Source organism: Portunus trituberculatus, chromosome 22 (assembly GCF_017591435.1).
Source record: "Portunus trituberculatus isolate SZX2019 chromosome 22, ASM1759143v1, whole genome shotgun sequence".
NCBI classification, from domain to species: domain Eukaryota; kingdom Metazoa; phylum Arthropoda; class Malacostraca; order Decapoda; family Portunidae; genus Portunus; species Portunus trituberculatus.
The window spans coordinates 5,967,481-5,990,275 of NC_059276.1; the positions used below are offsets into that span (position 1 = coordinate 5,967,481).

General features: G+C 38.4%; 1 protein-coding gene across 1 annotated transcript in view; it reads right to left on the reverse strand.

Annotated features, from left to right (window-relative positions):
• Window positions 1–4,004: 4,004 nt before the first annotated feature.
• Window positions 4,005–22,795, reverse strand: part of LOC123507553 — a 103,539-nt gene continuing 84,748 nt past the window's right edge. Inside the window, exons 6-8 of the mRNA XM_045260479.1 lie at window positions 8,317–8,494; window positions 7,641–7,777; window positions 4,005–4,544 (exon numbers count right to left, since the gene is read on the reverse strand). Of these exons, the coding sequence (XP_045116414.1) occupies window positions 4,408–4,544; window positions 7,641–7,777; window positions 8,317–8,494 (452 nt within the window). The 3' untranslated portion in view covers window positions 4,005–4,407. The remainder of the gene's footprint in view (window positions 4,545–7,640; window positions 7,778–8,316; window positions 8,495–22,795) is intronic.

The following is a 22,795-nucleotide window of genomic DNA, read 5'->3' on the forward strand; positions in this document are numbered from 1 at the left end:
GTGGTGGTGGTGGTGGTGGTGGTGGTGGTGGTGGTGGTGGTGGTGGCGATGGTGGTGATGGTAGTGGTGGTGGTGGTTTGAAGTATTTTTTGCTGTTTTTAGTGTGTTTTGAGAGAGAGAGAGAGAGAGAGAGAGAGAGAGAATTATTATTATAACTATTACAATCCTCGAGATATATGTGACATTTTAATTTAGGAAATTTAGAATATTTTTCACCTCTCTCTCTCTCTCTCTCTCTCTCTCTCTCTCTCTCTCTCTCTCTCTCTCTCTTTCAACGGTAATGAAGAAATACAAATTTTCTCATTTTACTTCCAGCTTCCTCCTCTTCCCTCCTCTCACCTCTCTTTCCTCTCCTTCCTCTTCCTTTCCTGCTCTCTCTTCCTCCCTTCCTCCTCTATTCCTTATTTAATGACTAATTAAATATAGAATTCTTTAAGCTTAGATCATAATACATTCACTATTATTATTATTATTGTTTTATTATTATTATTATTATTATTATTATTATTATTATTATTATTATTATTATTATTATTCATTTGGAACTTTTTGGCATAATATTTAATATTTTCCAGAGAGAGAGAGAGAGAGAGAGAGAGAGAGAAGTAATGAAGAGTGAAAGGAGAACATTTATTAGGAAAAGAGATATTGAAACAGATAATGCACGCTTCGTGACATCAATAAGCCGTGATGCCAGTTGTGACATTTTAATTGTATTCCAAGGACCCGATAGCCTGCTGTGTTGCTGATCCTTCTGCTGCTGTTTTGCTGTGTTGCGAGGACTGCATAGCTGAATGTTAAGATGGAGCAAAGCTAACCTAACACAACCAAATTACAATATCGCATTTCTAGTGTTGTTTTTATGTATTGGTATGATTGTGTTGCTGCTGTGGTGTGTTGCGAGAATTGTGTTGCTGGAGATTAAGAGAGACATAACCTAACCTAACCTAGTGGCAATAACGTGTTTCTAGTGTTGTTCATGTACTTGTGTTGTTCATGTACTGCTGCTAATGTGGTGTGTTGCGAGGACTGTGTTGCTGGAGATTGACAGAGACACAACCTAACTTAACCTAACCTAATGGCAATAACGTTTTTCTAGTGTTGTTCATGTACTTGTGTTGTTCATGTACTGTTGCTAATGTGGTGTGTTGCGAGGACTGTGTTGCTAAAGATTCTTAGAGACATAATCTTATCTAACGTAACCTAACCATATGACAATAACGCATTTCTAGAGTTTCTTTTTTATGTATTTGTGTTGTCATTTTGCTGCTACTACTATGCTGTGTTGCGAGGACTGTGTTGCTGGAGATTGAGAGGGAACTAACCTTATTTAACTTAACCTAATCTAACTTTACCTAATGATAGTAACGTATTTCTAGTGTTTTTTTTATGTTCTAACGTTGTAATTTTGCCGGAGACTGAGAGGGACATAACCTTACCTAACCTAGCCTAAGCAAATGATGAAAACGTATTACTAGTGTTGTTTATGTACTGTTGTTGTAATTTTGTTGCTATACTGTGGTGTGTTGCAAGGATTGTGTTGCTGGAGGTTGAGAGGGACATAATCTTATTTAACCTAACCTAATATAATTTAACCTATTAACAATAACGTATTTCTAGTGTTGTTTATATACTGGCGTTGTAATTTTGTTGCTTCTACTATTGTGTGTTGTAAGGATTGTGTTGCTGGAGATATAGACATAACCTTATCTAAGCTAACCTAACCTAACCTATTGATAAAAGCGCATTTCCACTATTAGTAATGCGTTGGTGCTTAAATTTTACTGAGTGACCTGATGATTATGTTGTTTGTTTCCAGTGTTGCCAATGAAAGTGTTGTATTGTGTTTTGTGTGGCTAAGTTTGGTCTTGTGTTTGTAGGTTATGAGGAAGCTAACTATTATGAGCATGTGTTTGTCAGTGTTGTAATCTTGTGTTGCTATCTTGTGTTTTGCGAGGAGAGTGTTAGAGAGTGTTGTTTTGTGTTTGAGATGTAGTAGTGCAATCATTGTGTTGCTAACGGTAAAGTTTGGCCTTATGTTTGTAAGGTATGAGGAAGCTAATTGTTACGAGGATGTGCTTGTCAATGTTGCGATCTTGTGTTTTGCGAAGACAGTGTTAGAGAGTTTATGATGATGAGTGTTGTTTGGTGTTTGAGATGTTGTGCAATCATTGTGTTGCTGATGTTTCTATGTTGCGTTGCCGTTGTTGAAATGTTAAAGGTCTGCAACTGACTAAAACTAGTGTAGCATTTTAGAATATACATAAAGAAAAGTGTATTTCAAATTTTATGCATTTTTTAACTTTTTGCTTAGCTATAGAAGAGGATTATCTCATAGTATATATGTTCACATTTCATTTAAAAACATTCCTAGCATCAAGTAGTTTTATTTCCTGCTCACTTTGATCTCACTGTACTTCATTTCTTCGTAAAGTCAAGCATTTATTTATATCACCGTCATTTTTCAACAAAACTCGAGACTGTTAAGATGAGCAAACATTTTCATTCTCGAACTATTTAATTTCAATGCGCCCTTTTAGAAACATAAAGAACAAGTAGCTGTATAACTTTCATTGCATCATGTAGCGGTGCAGCGTGTAAAAACCCCATGTTCCGTTTTCTGTTGCCTTCCAGCGGGGTGATGCTCGGGGACACTTAGATAAAAACAAACAGTGAAAGATAAAACGAGAACACTGATAGAGAGACAGAGCTTTAGTGTCGTAAAGGTCTAGTGTGCTGCGAGAGAGTCAGTTGTTGAGGCTGAGTCAGAGGTGCGGTGAGAGGGAAGGTGAGTCAGAGAGAGTGTGGGAGGCAGGAAGGAGTTAGGGAAGAGGAATGTGGTGGTAGCAGGAGCAGGAAGACAGCCGCTGATAACCTTGGTACATTGACCGCTGCAATAAAGGAAATTTGGAAACATATTCGCTCGCCCACACACACACACACACACACACACACACACCTACATACTCATTTTTCCTAGTCTCATATCTCTCTCTCTCTCTCTCTCTCTCTCTCTCTCTCTCTCTCTCTCTCTCTCTCTCTCTCTCTCTCTCTCTCTCTCTCTCTCTCTCTCTCTCTCTCTCTCTCTCTCTTGTCGCGTCTGATTTACGTAAAAAATTTCATTGTAAAGGAAAAATTATCATGTTTGTTTGTTTGTTTGTTTGCATGCCAGGTGTCACTCACTCACCCGCCAGCTGGACGAGATGTAGAGGAGTGTTTGTCTGTCTGTCTGTCTGTCTGTTTATTTGCATTTCTGTTGCATTTAATGGACACTTGTCGGAGTTGTAATGGAGTGTGTGTGTGTGTGTGTGTGTGTGTGTGTGTGTGTGTGTGTGTGTGTGTGTGTGTGTGTGTGTGTGTGTGTGTGTGTGTGTGTGTGTGTGTGTGTGTGTGTGTGTGTGTGTGTGTGTGTGTGTGTCTAGTTGTCTATGTGAGTCCATTTGCACACACACACACACACACACACCTAAATATGAGAGGAGGATTAAACTGCTTCCTCTCACTTCTCGACACTTCGGTAACCCTTTCATGTGAGAGAGAGAGAGAGAGAGAGAGAGAGAGAGAGAGAGAGAGAGAGAGAGAGAGAGAGAGAGAGAGAGAGAGGGAGAGAGAGAGAGACAACAATGATTTCAACTTGACCTACCTACCTACACACACACACACACACACACACACACACACACACACACACACACACACACACACACACACACACACACACACACACACACGCACACACACACACAGACAAGGAAGGAAAATTGAACAAATATTTTTCAGGCGAGCGGAGAAAGGCAAGCACGAGACAATTTTGGAAGCAAGGAAGGGAGCAATGTTCATACCAGATAATAAAAATAAGGAAGAGACGCAAACTCTGAGAAAACAACAGATTCAATCACGTCGAGAGAGAGAGAGAGAGAGAGTCAAGTTTTTCCTCATCGTCCCAGTTTCGTCCTCCTCTTCCTCTTCTTTTTCCTCCTAAATGTGAAAATAAAACAGTCATCGGTATTGAATTTTTATATTTAGAAAATGTAGACATTATCGGAGACTTATGGACACACATGAAGGTAATATACACATGTGTACGTGTGTATGTGCGTGTACGTATTTGTATCCCACACCGTGTATACTGCGTTTCGTGTGCGTATTATATGGACGTGTACTTATTTTTTGTATATGCACGTTAGCTCAAGTTCCTGACACCCATCTGTGTATGTGTGTGTGTATGTGTGTGTAGGGGAATATGTAAGCACGTGTGTAGGTGTAAGTACACATGTAGGTTTATGTAGGTAAGCGTAATGCATGTTTGGAAGTGTATAAAAGCATGACATCTGGAGAGCATGACTGAGGGGGAGCGTGGAGTCCTCAGCAGGGGAAGGGGCGGAGGGACGAGGCGGCACGGGGCGATCACCTGCCGAGGCTGAGGTGGGGCGGCCAGGTGAGGCAAGTGAGGAGCGCCACGAGGGGCCAGCGTGGGGAGGCGGGAGAGGCGGCGGCCGTGGTCTCCGTGGGGGCGTCGTGCTGCATGGCCTGTGAGTTTTCACCTGTGTGGGGCAGACAGGTGTGTGTGTGAGGGATGGGCATCACACAGCCAGGCAGATTCAGGGCTCAAAGTCAGTAATGTGTTAAAACTTCAAATTTTGTCTCCTAATTCCAGATAGATGTGTGTGTGTGTGAGAGAGAGAGAGAGAGAGAGAGAGAGAGAGAGAGAGAGAGAGAGAGAGGACAGGCAGACAAATAGACAGATCTTGCACTCCCTAAAGTCACTAATATGTTAAATTCAATAATCTTTCTCTTTCTCCAGGCAGATGTGTGACGCAAATTAAGTGACAGAGCCGAGAATGCATAACATGAATAATATGGTAAGTAAAACCTTGTTCCTCTTTTGTTGCGTGTTTCATATCTCATCAAAAATACTCAATACATTCTCTTAATACCGGACAAACACAAACAAAAAGACAGATAAATAGATTCCTTAAAATTAGGAAAATCTAGATCAAACCAACTTCTTCTTACTTTCTATCTCTCAATCTCCAATTCTTATTTCTTCCAAAACTTCACAATATTTTCCTGCTAATCCTTCACCTCGACCTTTAAACTCTACTGTCCCTGATCTGCTGTAAAAATCATCGCTTCTCTCCTATCTCTCCTATGTCGCGTGTCTTTAGTACCTGACTGTTCTGTTGCCTTCGTTCCTTCGTTCCTTTCATTCACTTCAAGGTGGTATTGTAAACCTTTTCCTGCATTTATCCCTAGTGTGTGTGTGTGTGTGTGTGTGTGTGTGTGTGTGTGTGTGTGTGTGTGTGTGTGTGTGTGTGTGTGTGTGTGTGTGTGTGTTCGCCGTCACAACGCACACACACCTCCCTAATGCATGCTAATGTATACAGGTAGTAAAAATATGCTCTCATTTCTCAGCCACACACACACACACACACACACACACACACACACACACACACACACACACACACACACACACACACACACGCACAAAAGGTACAGTCAGGTGTGAGATATGAAAGGTAACATTCTGCACAGAGACACAGGTGCGCTACAGTCAGCAAACACAGGTGACAACGGAACTCATTCACAGATGCATTGTTTGTTTCCGGCTCCTGAATCTATAGGTGTGTTTTTTTCTGCTTTTATTCATCTTTTTTAGTGGTCTGTTAATGTGTCTTTAATGTTTTATTTTGGCAGTTTTGATTAATGTGTTGTGTTTCTTTGTTTTGTGTGATGCATCTTTATTTCAAGTCTCTTTCATGTGTCGTGTATTTCTTCCTGTGTTCGTTGCAATGCTTCCTTATTTGACTTTTCTTCTTGCTCTTTAAGTGTTTGGTACAATGTGACTTTTTTCTATTCCACTGCTTTGTCCTTTTTTTTTTGGAGGACTCGCGTTGGCTTTCATGTTTGTGGCAGCGCGTGGTTGTCGTTGTCTCTTGGGAACTTTCTCATTTCTTCCTGTCGAAAAAATGCAGATTGTCCATTTTTCTTCCTCTCCTTCATTTTTAGTTTAAACATTATTCTTTTGGGTCAGAATAAGTTTTTAGTGCATCTTTTTCCTTCTTTCTTTTCCTTTCCTTTTTGTCAATCTTGTTTCTTTTTATTAATCATAACTTTTGTACATGTAAATATTCCTTTGCATTTTTTTTTTTTTTATTTTCAGTGCAATGCTTTTCTTTTTTTTTTATTTATATTTCTATTGTAATATTTCACAGTTTCCAGCTGTCACAGTTTTCATGCACTCGATTATTCACATTGTTTTAATAGTTTTCAAATTTTCTTTTCAATTTTTGTCATGTTTATATTATTTTATTACCTTTATCATTTTTCTCATTGTCTTCACTCTTGGTCTAGCGAATTGTTACCTATACTTCTCTCAAGTTCACAAGCTTCACTCCTTCAGCATTTTAGTCATGAATTTTAGGTACGATTAGACGATTTCATTTACATTACGAAGAATCTATGGAGGTCAAAAGATTACTGGCCAGAGCCTTCAGTATTCCAATCGCCACATAAGTTTTTCAAGTTGTATAAAATCACGAAAAAGGAAGCAGAATTAATTCGTGGATTTCTTTTCCCTTTTCTACGTCTTTGTCATCGTCTCTTATGTTGACACGCGAGCCTTTCACTTCCATTATTCGCGTGTAGTGTGCAGCAAGTTAGCAATGCACAGGTTTGAGGAAGAGAAGCATTCACACCTCACCTTTAATTCACCTGGTGTGATGAGGGAATTATTTTCAATCATACAAACACACGAGGACAATGAAGCCTTCCTCTTTAAGCTTCATTTCAACAAGTGTACCATTAAAACTTAAAAGCTTACTAATTACCTTTCCGTGTGCGAAATTAATGGCCGCGGAAACCAACCTTTTTACCTGCATGTAATCTAGGCACACACACACCTGCCGCCTAGGGGGAATTTATGCACAGGTGAGCCGTGGTCTTAGTGTGTCACCTGGCGTATCTTACCTGCCTCACCTGTCTTCTGCATCCCCGCATTGTCATTATCTTTCTCTTTTATTTTTACTTTTTTTTCCTTATTTATCTGTAGTTTCTTCTTTTCTTCATGTTATTTTTAGTTGTCATTGTTATACTTCTTCGTTTTCTTCATTTGTTTTCTTTTTATTCTATCTGTCTTCCTGTATTCTTGTTCTCTCATTATCTTTCTTTTTATTCTAGTTTTATCTTATATTCTTCCAGTTCTTCCTTATTTGTCTACTACAGTTTTTCTTTTTCTTCTATTCCATCTGTTATTTCTTATCTGCTTCCCCTCTATTTACCTAAACCAGCTCGTTCTTTCCCTTCTATTTATTTATCATTATTTTCCCTCATATTCTTTTCTCTCTCTATTTTTCGTCTCACAATGGATTTTGTTTTATTATCTTCCTTCTTTCTCTTAACTTTTTTCTGTATCTGTATTCGTGTGTGTGTGTGTGTGTGAGTGAGTACCGGCATATTATCCAACCTAACTTACCTTAAAACCAATCATACCTAACCTAACCTAACCTAATCTAACCTAACCTAACCAAACCTACAAAACTTTCAAAGACAAATTACAGTGAAGAAATTACAATGGGTGTGATATATTAAGGGATCAAGTTTACCTGGCGGGAGAACTTTAATTAACGTGGACGCACCTGCTATGACGTGGACGGTGACAGTATCGCTGGTGTAATTCCGGTACCAGCAGGAGTATCGGCCCGAGTCGGCGGGGGAGGCGTTGGCCACGTAGAGGCGGCTAGAGATGAACCCTGAAGCCTCGTCACCCTTCACGCTGGGGATCAGAAAGGGCGAGAGTTGGTGATGGTAGTGGTGGTGGTGGTGGTAGTTACCTAATTGTCTCTAAGTTAAGATACTAAAATTCTAGGCACTTTTGAGCTCTTCAGTTCTGGGACGCATTTTTACCATGAGTTTTGGATATGATTAGACGATTTTTCTTTACATTGGGAAGGGTTTATGGAGGTCAGAAGATTAATGGTCTAAAGTCTTCACTATTTCAATTCCCTCATGAATTTCTAAAGATGTATAAAATCGCCTAATTGTAACCAGAATGAATATGAAGGCGTGTCGTGGTACTGAAGGGATTAACAATTCTCGAGACTTCCATCCTCTAATTGCTTCCCTACTTGTTCTCAGTCTTAATTTCTCTTTTCATTTAATTTTCACCTTTAAACGTTAGAAATGCGACTTGATTCCTTGTTTCCTGACCACTCCATTCCTATCTACGTGTCTAGTTTACCTGTGATACCTGATAATTAAGGTGACCCAGTGTGAAGTCTATCTTTGCCCACCCGTGTAGTCACCTGTCCTTACCTGATGCCGCCCCTGGAGGTGTTGAAGGTGAGGATGGTGGCTCCCCTCCTCCAGGTGACGGGGCCGTGAGGGAAGGGCACCTGTTCCACGATACACTTCAGCTCAATCATGCTGCCGCTGTTGTAGTGTTTCTCCTCCACCTGGTCACCTCTCTCGTCCACCACGCGTGTTCTTGGCTCTGGCAGTGTGGAAAGGGTTGGGGTGAGTGTCAGAGCGAGTGGAGAGCAGTGAAGAGAGAGGCGGTGAGACAGGAGGCGCAGGGTCAGGAGAGGGTCAGAGTGGGTGGGGAGGGAAGTGGACTGAGTGAGTTAGTTGACGATGGAAAGATGTAAGAGGAAGAGGAGGAAGCTTCGTGTTATAGCAGTTAAGGAGAAAAGTGAAGGATATAAAAAAGCTATAGAGAAAAGATATACGAGGAGGAGAAAAGGGAAAAGGATGAAAAGGAAGGAAGGAGAGTTCATGTCAGGAGAGATGGCTGGGAGAAAACTTTGAGAGAGAGGAAAGAAGAGAAGGAAGAAAAGGAGAAAGAAGATAACCAAGAAAACGGTAACAAAAAATATGAATTAGGTAAAGAAAGATATATAGAAAAAAGGAAGAAAATGACAAAGACAAATAACGAGACAATGATAGAGAAATATTGAGTTAGTAGATGATGAAAGCCACATCCAAGGAAATTAATTAATTGAACAATGGGAATGAAGATGAGGTGGAGATAAAAATAAAGACCAAGAAGATAAGAGAGGAAAGAAAGATAACAAGGGAGACTAACATACACGACGGAGAATGACAGTCAGTGGAGGAAAGGAGAGAGGAGAGAGGAAGAGAGCGAGAGAGGGAATGAGTGAGAGGAGGAGGAAAAAAGGACAAAATAGTGAGTGAAAGGAGAGCAGTGAGGGGAGATTAATTGAAAAGTATTGGCCGTAAATAGAAGATAAAATAAAATAGATAAGTAATGAGAGAGAGAGAGAGAGAGAGAGAGAGAGAGAGAGAGAGAGAGAGAGAGAGAGAGAGAGAGAGAGAGAGAGAGAGAGAATATACGGAACAAATGGTACGAAGAATTTAAGGTAGAAAATATGGTCAAATGAATATACACAAAAAATCGTTTAGTCTTGACAGGAAATAAGAAAAGAAAAACTTGTGTGATTTAATGAATTAGAAATATTATCAGACAAAAACGATTAGTTGAAACACACACACACACACACACACACACACACACACACACACACACACACACACACACACACACACACACACACACACACACACACACACACACACACACAAAGGTAGTCAAGTGTTTACCTGTCTTTTTGAGTGAGTTTACCTGTGCTGCATCACCTGGCTATCAGTACCATGCAGTAGTAAAGAATAAAACTGCATTACTGTGAATAGAAGAAGATAAAAAGATAGAAAATAGAAACCTAGTATAACAAAACTGCATTGTGGATGTTTGTATGTCTGTGTGTTCATGTAAGCGTGTTTTAGAGGAAGGAAGAGCATTGAGCCAAATACCTCCTGCTTAATACCTCACAGCCAGTGCCACGTTCGAAGCACAATACAACGACCAAAAGAAGCAGGAAGAGGAAGTGAAAAGCTGGTTGGAAATTAAGAGTCCGTGCATTTGAATAGCGAGAAAATCCACTTAGCAGGGACAGAGTTTATTCCTCTTTCTGATCAACGAACTTACGTCTCAATGATGTGTCACAGAGAGAGAGAGAGAGAGAGAGAGAGAGAGAGAGAGAGAGAGAGAGAGAGAGAGAGAGAGAGAGATGTGCTTGTTATAATCACGGTAGAGACGAAAAGTGGCGTTTAAAATTCACTCAGCGTTTTGTCTTTTGTGTGGCTTAAATCTGAAAAATGGAGCAGGAAAGAGAGAGATAGAGAGAAAGAGACAGAGAGAGAGAGAGAGAGAGAGAGAGAGAGAGAGAGAGAGAGAGAGAGAAAATGGAAGAGGATACCAAGTGATATTGAGTGATGCACCACTTGTCCCTCTCTCTCTCTCTCTCTCTCTCTTTCCCTCTCTCTCCCGTAACCAGAAATTGAGGTGTATTATTAAAAGGACTGGTAAAAATCGCCTAGTGTTTGTTAATGGGCCGTTGCATCAAACCTGAACGCTTACCTGTGATCCGGGCACAGTTAAGAGAGGCAATGCAGGTAATTGGCGCCCATTGCACCTTTTTCCCCTTCAACCTTAAATGGCAAGGCTTAATGGGAGGTGTGTTTGTATGTGTGTTTGTGTTCGTGTTGGTGTGATAGGTGGTGATTGATTGCTGCTAGTGGTGGTGGTAGTGGAGGTAGTCGTTGGAGTGGTAGTAGTAGTAGTAGTAGTAGTAGTAGTAGTAGTAGTAGTAGTTAGTTAGTTAGTTTGAATATACGAGTTAATATTTGTACACACACTCACACACACGCACACACACACACAGACACACACACACACACACACACACACACACACACACACACACACACACACACACACACACACACACACACACACACACACACACACACACACACACACACACACACACACACACACACACACACAACAACAACAACAACAACAACAACAACTACCCAAAAAAAAGCGAAAAAACAAAAATCTCACAATATTAATCTGAAATAAGAATAAAAAAAGCGTATACCAACATAAATTTTCCACTAGCATAAAAAACACAAAAAAAAAACAAATATACAAAAAATAAAGCAATAATCACAAAACACCTCTTTATATTGTGTCTGGAACATGAGAAACTGAAATCTGGAAACTGGAATCTGAAACCTGGAATCAGCTAAGTACGTCCAGGCAGCGTTATAACCTGCAACAATGGAGAACCGTGTTGCGTACGTGCTTTATATAACTTTATGGTCCGTCTGTTCACCCGGTGGCAAGAGGAGGAGGAGGAGGAGGAGGAGGAGGAGGAGGAGGAGGAGAAGGTAGTGATGGGGGTAAGAAAGAAGATAAGTAGACAGAATTAAGGATCAGGGAAGGGTACACACACACACACACACACACACACACACACACACACACACAGAGGGAGAGAGACATCAAAGTTTCCTCAATCCTATTTACTTTTAGGGAATTCTCTCTCTCTCTCTCTCTCTCTCTCTCTCTCTCTCTCTCTCTCTCTCTCTCTCTCTCTCTCTCTCGTTTCTTACTCTTGAAAGATTCCCTAACATGTATAAGGGACAGAAAAACACGAATAAGGGTCAGGATCGGGAAGAGACAAGGAACATAATGCAAAAGACAGAACATTACTATTAAAAAAGAGAAAGGAGACAGTGAGAAGAGAGAAGGATGTTATGTTGTGAGGAGAGGATGGAGCAGGATGTGAAGCAAGGGGGTTAGTTCAACGGGGGGCGGGGTTAGCAGGATCAGGGACACCATTAGGATAAGCCGTGATAAGAGTAAGTAATATGTGTTGATCGGTGTGATAAGCGGCGTACACACACACACACACACACACACACACACACACACACACACACACACACACACACACACACACACACAGCGAGGAGTAAGTGTAAGTGTTCTAGTTTTGAGTTGCTACATTTACGTTTTCTCATATCACTTAAGCTCGTATTCTGAAACACTTCTGTGCTTCACCTCCACTGCTTCAAAAGCTTTATTTAAGTTTACACGAGATTTCTAAGGTGTTTTTACTGTTCTAAAGGCAAAGTGACAAGATTTCTACGTTATTAAGCGGAAAAACACTTTTGAAAACCCTGCTAATTATCTCAGACCCGACACAATTTTCACCTTCACTCTTTCTAATTTTGTTAACGTGAGTGGTTTTAGTGTTTCATTATTAACTTGTTTCAGTATCGTCAGTTTAGAAATATAGGGTAAGTTTTAGTCAGCTTTTCATATTAATTCAGAAGTTTTAGGATATTTCACTCCTGATGATGTCTTCGCGTGCCAGCAATTAATGAATAGCACTTTTTTTGTGATCTGTTGAGGTAGTAACAGTATGTGAGTTGATTTAATAGTACCAGACGCACATGTAGGTGAAGATGGTGAAATATAAAGCAGAATATTCATCGCTATTCACGTGTGACCTGTCTGGTATTTTTCAAACTCAAGTAAGACCAGAAATACGTCTAAATATATCACGAACACTCACGATCAACTATAAATAAAGAAAAAAATTGATATAGATCCGAAGTGGAAAAGAAAGTTTGAAAATTGATCACTTCACTGTGAGGAAGTTAATTGCTTAAAGATGAACCAGGTACAAAAATAGGTAAGAGATTGGAAAGATACAAGTATAAATGAAAAAACGCTGAAGATGCACAAACTTACTCCATTTTTTTTATATGAACACTAAAAATAGACGTGGAACTAGTAAGGAGACACGATGTATTTGAAATGTGAACTGCAATGGGAAAAAAGATATTACTGAACTGAAAATAGATGTAAGACTAATAAAGAGACGATACGTGTCTGAAATGGGAACTAAATAGGAATATATGCTAGATAGAACAGGATCAACGAACACAGTGTTGATATTTAAAATGTGAACTCTAATGAGGAAAAAAGATATTACTAAACTGAAAATAGATATGACTAATACAGAAACGATACGTGTCTGAAATGGGAACTGAAACCATTAAAATAGGAAAATATGCTAGATAGAACAGGATCAACGAACACAGTGTTAATATTTAAAATGTAAACTCTAATGAGGAAAAAGATAACATTATTAAACTCTAAATAGATGCAAGACTAATAAAGAGACGATGCGTATCTTAAATATAAACTAACATCTTAACCTCTTGAGTACCATGACGTGTTTCTTTATTCATTCTGCTTACTACTTGGTGATCCTATACAGCTTCAGAAACTTATGTGAGGGATTAGAAAAGTGAAGGCTGTAGCCATTAATCTCCTGACCTCCATAAACCCTTCATAATGTCAATAAAATCATCCAATCATACCCAAAACTCGGATTAAAAATGATCCCCCAGTAATGAAAGAGTTGAAATAAGAAAATATATTAGATAAAAGAGGATCAGCGAAAACAGTGTTACTACAGTTTTACATCATTACAATAACACAAGTCTGACTAAAAATGGTGAGAAAAAGATAGGAATAAGAGACAAATAAGCGCAACTTGTAAATATTCAACTGCAGTAAAAACAAAGCTACTGCAATGCCACTACACTCGATTGCACGTGGAAAAAATAAATAGAAAGAAGATAGAAAGGTAAAAGAAATTCACAAATATATATAAAACAACAATTAAACTCGCAAACATTAAGGACTCAAAAACAACAACAAAACAAGCAACACCAAACATCACTTGACAGTTCGCGTGAATAAAACAAAAAAAAAGAAACATGGCAAGCGAGAAAATTAAAAAGAAACAGAAATAAAATAGAATAAAAAAAATAATTAACACGAAGAACAACGAAGAAAAACATTACGACATTGAACTAAAAGTCTGACTCGCCTCCAGAAAAAAAAATGATTAAAAATAGACAAGACAAGATACGAGAAGGAGAAAAAAAAATAATAAAAGAAAAGTGTGCATCAAATTACAAGGGAGGGAGAAGGAACAAACCCGGGGAGGTCGTGGCGAGGGATTGGCAAGGATTAGAACCAAAATTTTAAGGACCTAGAAAACGCAGAGGCGACGCCCAAACTTTTCACAAAACTTGCACTTCGTTTTTATTTTTTACTTTTGTTACCTTTACTGGCCCAGAGAGAGAGAGAGAGAGAGAGAGAGAGAGAGAGTTTATTATTATCTTTTATCTTATTTACTTCTTTTCATTTTAGTATCTCAGTTTCATTTCGTTTTGTACTCTCAAATTCTTCCTTTTTACATACATTCCTTATATTTCTGTGCTCTATTCCTTCTGCCCCTCCTTCCCTTCGTCCCTCAGTCCTTCTTTCTCCTTCCTTCGGCCCCCAACCTTCCTTTGTTCCTATAGTATACCACGGCCTCACAATCTCCCAATCTCTACCTCTTTTCACAACTTGCTATTCCTGTTCCTCCTTTCCTCCCTTTCGTCCCTCAACCTTACTCTCTTCTCCCTTCCTTCACCTCCCCCTCTCCCTTTCTCTCCTATATATTGTACCTCCTCTCCTCTCCTTTGTCCCTCAGATCCTCTTTCCTCCCTTCCTTCACCTCTTCACCTCTCAAATAATCCTACTAAATTGTCTTCCCCATATCACGTGCATCTTATCACCGTTAAAATCTTTCTTCCCCATATCAAGAACCCTTAGCACGCCCTTTAGAACAGCCTCTGAATGTTCTCCTTTTACCTGCTCCCACAGACACACACTACAGTACCCTCCCTTGTACTCCCATTCTCTCCCATGTCCTTTTGTGTGTTTTGTGTGTCAGTAGCGAGTTTTTTTATAGTGTTTGATATCCACAGTCAGGAAACGTACCAAAGGGTTGTTATTTTGGGATTTCGTGTGTCAAAAGATGAGGTTTTGTGTTGTGTTGTGTGTGTGTGTGGAGGCGCTCTCTCTCTCTCTCTCTCTCTCTCTCTCTCTCTCTCTCTCTCTCTCTCTCTCTCTCTCTCTCTCTCTCTCTCTCTCTCTCTCTCTCTCTCTCTCTCTCTCTCTCAGTAATCCTGCGCGGCCTCACCGTAATTGAGTTTCGTGAGTTCCGCCGAGTGTTGCAGAATGTTCCGACGGGGTTATGGAGGGCGACGCACACACACACACACACACACACACACACACACACAAAGAAACACCATGCCAAGTCTTCTAATTACGAAAACATTGATTGACAAGGCAAGACAAGAAAAGTGAGTGAAGAAGTAGCTGAATTGACAAGAAACAAGATATTTTCAGTCTCGAAGGGAAAAAGTGGATTAAATGAAGCTCTTTTCTGTCTTTCTTATTCCGATTTACATTTTATTAACCTCTGCACGTGACAGAGGTTAGATAATTTATTTGTTTATTCACTGTACACATAAATTTTTGAGCCTCTTGTGTATTTTTATTTTTTTTATTGAGGGAAAGAAAAAATTTACTTAGATAATTTTTCTTATCTTTCTCCTTTGTGCTGTTTATTTTTTGTATGTTTCTGATGTAGATGAAAAGACCATGAGAGAAAGAGAGAGAGAGAGAGAGAGAGAGAGAGAGAGAGAGAGAGAGAGAGAGAGAGAGAAAATGAAAGACAAGACGAAGTGAAAATGTGTACAGGAAATCTCGATATAATGACGTCTGTCTCTTTCCAAACCTACACACACACACACACACACACACACACACACACACACACACACACACACACACACACACACACACACACACACACACACACACACACACACACACACACACACACACACACACACACACACACACACACACACACACACACACTAATCAGACTATGAAAGGGAAGGACATAAAATTTTAAACAATGAAAGACCTTCGATTGAATACGAAATCTTAGTAAAGAATAGAAAGCGTGTCATTGTCAGAGAGAGAGAGAGAGAGAGAGGGGGGGAGAATAATGGTGACGTAAATACCAAAATGATAATATTAAAAATCCCATAAAGGTCTCATCTCATCGAACTGCCAGTCTTTTCGCATAACGAGGAGGAGGAGGAGGAGGAGGAGGAGGAGGAGGAGGAGGAGGAGGAGGAGGAGGAGAAGGAGGTGATTGTGAAGGAGGAAGGGGAGGAGGAGGGGAAGGAGGAGGGGAAGGAGGAAAATGAAGATGAGATGAACAAGAAGAAGAAGAAGAAGAAGAAGAAGAAGAAGAAGAGAGAGAATGCAGGAGGAGGAGGAAAAGGAGGAAGAAGAAAATGAGGATGAGATTAACAAAAAGAACAATATCAAGAAGGAGAAGAAGAAGAAGAAGAAGAAGAAGATAGCGTACCGTAGAAGGTGAAAAAATAAAAAGGTTTGGAAAAATAGATCAAAACGTAAAGAAAAGAGTAAAATAATAAAAAACAGAAAGAAAGAAAATGAAACGAGAGAGAATAAAGAAGGAATAGTAAAGGAGATAGAGAGAATAAACGAATGAATAGAAAAAGAGATAGAGAGAATAAACGAATGAATAGAAAACGAGATAGAGAATAATAGAAGAAATAGAAAAGAGAGAACAGGAGGAATAGAAAAGGAGATAGAGAATAATAGAAGGGATAGAAAAGGAGATAGATAATTATAGAAGAAAGGTCAGAAAGGAAGCTCGTAGAGAGAGGAACAAAAAGAGGAAGTAGAAGAGGAAGTATTAAGAGGCAAGTCAGGTGAACTACAGATAACTTAAGTATCAATTGTTTAGAGTGCTTTCAAGATGGCGGGTTTGTGTTTGCCTCTCGTCCTTATCTTTTATTTGCCACCAGTGTTGTGTTCTTTTGTAGCATTTCCCTTATCTATCTCTTCCTCTGTGTCTTCTTTGTTGATCTGTGGCAATCTTCTTCCTTTTTCTTATTCGTATTGCAAAAGTATATGTATTTTTCATCTTTTCTTGGGTTTTTTTCTCGTCTCTTCTTTCATTTCATCACTTTTCACTCCTCCTCCTCCTCCTCTTCTTCCTCCTCCTCCTATTCCATTCTTCTCTTCCAATACCAAATATTTCCTTTCTGTATTACTTTTCTTGTGTTTTTCCTCTCTTCTTTTTTTCATTTTTCATATTTATTTCTTCTTCTCTATGTCTTCTTTGTCGGTGTATGGCAACTTTCTTCCTTTCTCTTATTCATATTGCAAAAAAATCATTCTTTTCATCTTCTTTTCAGTCCTCCTCCTCCTCCTCCTCCTCCTCCTCCTCCTCCTCCTCCTCCTCCTCCTCCTATTCCATTCTTTTCTTTCTATACCAAATATCTCCTTTCTCTTTTAGTTTTTTTGTGTTTTTCCTCTCTTCCTTTTCCAAATATTTCCTCTTTCCTCTTGCTTTATCACCTGTTTGCCTGTTTCTTGCTTTTATTCATTGTATTTTCCCTCCAGCTTTATCCTTTGCCTCTCCCTATTCTACTTTCCTTTCTAATTCTTCTCTTCCTTCTCTTTATCTGTTTCTTTTATCGCTTATTCGCCTGCTTCCTATTTTCGCCCCGTTTTTCCTCACATCTGTTTTATCACTTCCTCTTCCTATTCTTCTATTTCTTTTTTATTTCTTCTCTTCCTTTGTCTATTGTTTTTTTTTTTCATTTTTTTCCTGTTTCCTGTTTTCGTCTGTTATTTTTTTTCCTCTTATTAATTTTATCATTCTTTCTTCCTATTCCCTCTTCGTATTCTTCTATATTTCTTTTTATTTCTCTTATTTCTCTTCATTTTTCGTCTTTTTCCTGTTTTCGCCTGTTATTTTTATTCCTCTCATCAATTTTATCATTCTCTTCTTCCTGTTCTTCTATATTTCTTTCTATTCTCTTCCTTTTCTTTATCTATTGCTTTTATCACTTTTTCGTCTATTTCCTGTTTTAATTTTCTCTTTTTAGTTTGCCACACACTTATTTTATCCTTATTTCTTCTTGTTTTTCCTCTTTTCCTCTTTCTTTCTCTTTGTAATCCTTCTCTTTCTTCTATTTCCCTGTTGCTTTTGTCACTGTTTGTCTGTTTATCAATTTTTCTTTCTTATTATGTCTTTCATCCTTGTCTCTTCCTCTTCTTTTTTCTTTCTTTGTCTTTCTAATCCTTCTCTTTCTTTACCTATCATTCTTGTCACTCTTGTTCACTGTTTCTTTTTCTTTTTTCCGTCTATTATTTCTGTTCTATTCTGTTTTTTCTTTCATTTCCCTTCTTCTTTTTTCTAATCTTTCTATTTCTTCTTTTTAATCCTTCTCTTTCTTCTATATACCCGTTTTTTTTTTCTTCCTCTTCACCTGTTTCCTGTTTTTTTTTTTTTTTTCCCTTTACACTACACACTTATGTTCTATCCTTGCGTCTTCTTGTTCTTCCTTTTTTTTCTTCTTCTTCTTCTTCTTTCTAATCATTCTCTTTCTTCTTTTTTAATTGTTGCTTTTCTTACCTGTTCATCTGCTTCCTGTTTTTCCCTCTCCTCTGCACACACCTGTTGTATTTTCCCGTATTCTTATCAAGGTCTTGTATGCCTTTCCTTTCAGCCTCCTCTCTATCTCTATCTCTATCTCTTTCTTCCCACAATTCCATCCGCTTCCTCGACTTTTCCATTCGTCACCACAAAATTTTCATGTTTTTTCTCTCCCATTGTACCATATGATTGCCATTTTTCTCCACCTGTTTCGATAAATTGGGTTGAAACGTTGTATTTTCCAGGCCAGAGCGTCACGAGCCACCGAGGGAGAGGGAGAAAAAAAATGTATATGTATAAACTGCATGATAGTCTGGCTCGATGTATTTCCCTGTTATTTATTGGTGTAAAAAGATGTATTCGAGGCTATCTGCTTTCACACTCTCTCTCTCTCTCTCTCTCTCTCTCTCTCTCTCTCTCTCTCTCTCTCTCTCTCTCTCTCTCTCTCTCTCTCTCTCTCTCTCTCTCTCTCTCTCTCTCTCTCTCTCTCTCTCTCTCTCTCTCTCTCTCTCTCTGATTGGTGTTTCCAGTTTATGTTATTTATAGCTTGATTTTTTTTTTTTTATCTTATTTAATTTGTTACCATTAAAAAGGAGAGTGTTTTAAATTTTGTTGGATTTTCAAGGGTTTTTTTCTGTCTTTGCCTGTGTGATCTGAGAGAGAGAGAGAGAGAGAGAGACAGAGACAGATAGACAAGCAGAAAGAAAGAGAGGGAGAAAGAAAGACTGAGAGAGACACACAGACAAAGAGAGAGAGAGAGAGTGTGTGTGTGTGTGTGTGTGTGTGTGTGTGTGTGTGTGTGTGTGTGTGTGTGTGTGTGTGTGTGATGTCCGTGCCGTGTTTCGTGCTGTTATTCTTGTTCTTTATTTCAGCTCTTCACCAGTTCAAAAAAAGTGAATATAGAGATGCGCATGTGTCCTTTCTGCTGTTTATCCTTTTTTTATTTTTTTCGAGTTTTTTGTGCCTCGTTGTTACTTTTCTCTGTCTCTTTTTATTTTCTTTAATGTTCGTGTCTTCCCATTTCTTTTCTTTATTTCACTTATTCATCCGTTAAAAGAATGAAACAAAGATAAACATTTTTGTCTCTATTTTTCCTTTTTTCTCTTTTCTTTTTGTTTTCTTTTCTTTTTTTCTTTCTTGTACTATATTTATCAGATTTTTATCACTTATTTATTTATTTATTTTCTTCTTTTTTTGTTTGTTTTGGTGGTGGTGGTGGTGGTGGTCTTCTACGTGCTGTTATGTTTTTTTTTTATTTATCAACACAAAAAAAGTTAAAAGGTGTGTATTAATTAGTATCTCTATTTTTTTCCTGTTTTTCTTATCATTTTGAGTCTTTTTCAGTTTTTCTCTCGTTCTCTTTAAGTTTCGCTTATTATTCCACTTCGAGCATCTTTATTTTCATATTTTCATCAATACAAAAAAGAGTTAAAAAGGTGTGTATTAATTAGTATGTCTCTCTTTCCTTTTTTTTTCTTATTTTGAGTGTTTTTAGTTTTTCTCTCTTCCTCTTAAAGTATCGCGTATTATTTCATTTCTAGCATTTTTTTCATCTTTTCATCACAAGAGAAAGTTTTGTACGTATTTCATTTCTTTCTATATTTTCACTTTTTGTTTACGCCTTGCTAATAATGGTTCGTTGTTTTTTTTTTTTTTTGTTCTCTCTCTCTCTCTCTCTCTCTCTCTCTCTCTCTCTCTCTCTCTCTCTCTCTCTCTCTCTCTCTCTCTCTCTCTCTCTCTCTCTCTCTCTCCGTCCCATTTCTCGCCTTGTAATTCGTCGATGGAACAAGTTTCTGCAACTATTCCGTTTTCAATTTCACTTGTCAAGGGAGAGAAAAATTGATGTACTTCTTGCTTGTTCCGACTTTTTCCTTCTGGTTCCTTCTTTTCTTTGTAGAAAATGGAAACAACTCGAAAGTTTTAATTATCCCGAGGAAATCATGTTTGGAAAGTGATGATTAAGAAAGGTGAATGTGTTTTGGGTGCGTTCTGTTGTGAGCGGAACGAAGAAACGCAGTGCAAAGTTAGTAGATAACAATTGAAACTTTGATGTCATAACGAGAAAAAAACTAAACGAACAAAACGTAACAATGGTGCGATTTTAAAACTTACACTGACGAAAGATATAGAAAAAAAAAATACTATACCTTATATTCTGGTTTTAAAATCGGAAAATATAAATGAAAAAAGAGCGGGAAAACTAAACGAAGACCTGAACGTAACAATGGTGTGGTTTTAAGACTTACACTGACGAAAGATATAAAAAAAATTATTATGCTTTATGTTAACTGAAACGGTTATAAAATCAGGAAATATAAATAAAAGGAAGGGAGAAATACTAAACAATGGCTTGAAAATAACAATGGAGTGATTTTTAGTTGACACTGACGAAACACAGGAAAAAAAAATAATTATGCCTTTTATTAACAGACGCGGTTGTAAATTCGAGAAATATAAATGAAAAAAGCGGGAAAATACTAAAAGAAAACCAAAACATAACAATGGTGTGGTTTTTTTTACCTACACTGACAAATGACAGGAAAAAAATGGTTACGCCTTATATTAACAGAAATTATTATGAAATCTGGAAATATAAATGAAAAAACGAGAAATAGTAAACGAAAACCTTAAAGTAACAATGGTGTGATTTTTTAGACTCACACTGACGGAAGACAGGGAAAAAATTCATTATGCCCTATATTAACAGAAACGGTTGTACAAATCGGGAAATATAAATGAAAAAATAAAAAAAAAACAGGGAATGAATGGAAAAGTCATAATGTGATAGAAAAAAAGGAGAAACAAGTGAAGGAAAGAGATAAATAGTAAATAATAAAAAAAACTTAAAAATTACAAGGAATGAATGGAGAACAGTCATAATGTGATAGAAAAAAAGGAGAAACAAGTTAAAGAGAGAAATAGTATACCATAGAATCCGATTTGCTTTTTTTGGGCGTGTAGTGAGGCCATAGTGTGTCGTGTGTCCGAATGGTGACAGGAGATAGAATGAGCGCAGTTTGCATAGTGACAGCAGAAGCAATGGAAAGGTTTGCATTGTGCTGACTCGTGTATTTACTCCGGGCCAGACTAGGGGGCCACTTGCATGACGCTGCTGCACACACACACACACACACACACACACACACACACACACACACACACACACACACACACACACACACACACACACACACACACACACACAGAGAGAGAGAGAGAGAGAGAGAGAGAGAGAGAGAAGCAGACAGAGAAAGAGAGACAAGCAGACAAACAAACACACAGGCAGACAGACAGAGAGACAGACAGACAGACAGACAGACAGACAGACAGACAGACAGACAGACAGACAGACAGACAGAGAAAGATACAGAGATACAGACAGACAGACACACACACACACACACACACACACACACACACACACACAGAGAGAGAGAGAGAGAGAGAGAGAGAGAGAGAGAGAGAGAGAGAGAGAGAGGGAGGCTGAGGCTGAGGCTTTAAAATCAATCCCCACCGTTACAACATTGAACACTCACTCGTGCAAACATGGGCGGAACAAAAACTCAGGAACTTTGCGGCCAAAAACTGCACCGTGATACAACTCTTGACGAATTACCAGTCTTGTCATGAGGAAGCGAGACAGACGGACGGACGGACGTAAATAGACAAGCAGGTTTTTTTAATGAACAGGTAGACAGACTGATGGATAGATTTGGCTGGATCAGAGCAATCGAGCTTGATGGATGAAAAGCATCAAAGTGGCCAAGAGAGAGCGAAAGAGATAAAAGGAACAAGTGAATACGTTTTAAAGGAGAAGTAGAGCGTGTTTGATGTTTAGAAATGTGAGCCGGATGTGAAGGAGAAAAGATGTGAATTGGTAAAGGTATACAAACATATTAATTTTGCAGTTAATTGAAGCACAAGGAATATATGACGATAAGAGATGAGAAAAATAGACAAATGCATGAATTCTAAAAGACGTTGAGATTATTTTATTGATAACACTACGAGGAAATGAGGTGGATTTGAAAGAGGAAGTCTGTGATTGGGCAAAAATACACAAGCAGATTAATTTCGGAGGTAATTATTGAAGCATATCGGGAAAGGAGAGAGAAAAGAGAGAAATAGACGAATTAATTAATTTTGAGGACTGGAAATAGAAGAAAAGAAGCTCGTTGGAAGGAGAAAGATGCGACTTGACCAAAGATACACAGATTAATTTTGGAGGGAAGAGAACCATATATGAAAGAGAAAGTGAGAATTTCAAAAGTAGATGGATTAATGTCGACGATTGAAAAGACGTACAGGAGACATCTAACCAGAAGGAAGTAGAAGAGTTATAAGAACAGAAAGGTGAAGAGAACAGGAAATTACAGAGATGAAAGATGTTAATGAAGGAAAAGAAATTTAAACTGAAACAAAAAAAAAACGTTGAGATTAAAATAAAAGAAAATGGGAAAAAGGAAAACAGAAATAAAGATAGTCACAACAACACAAATGTGGAAAAAAAAACT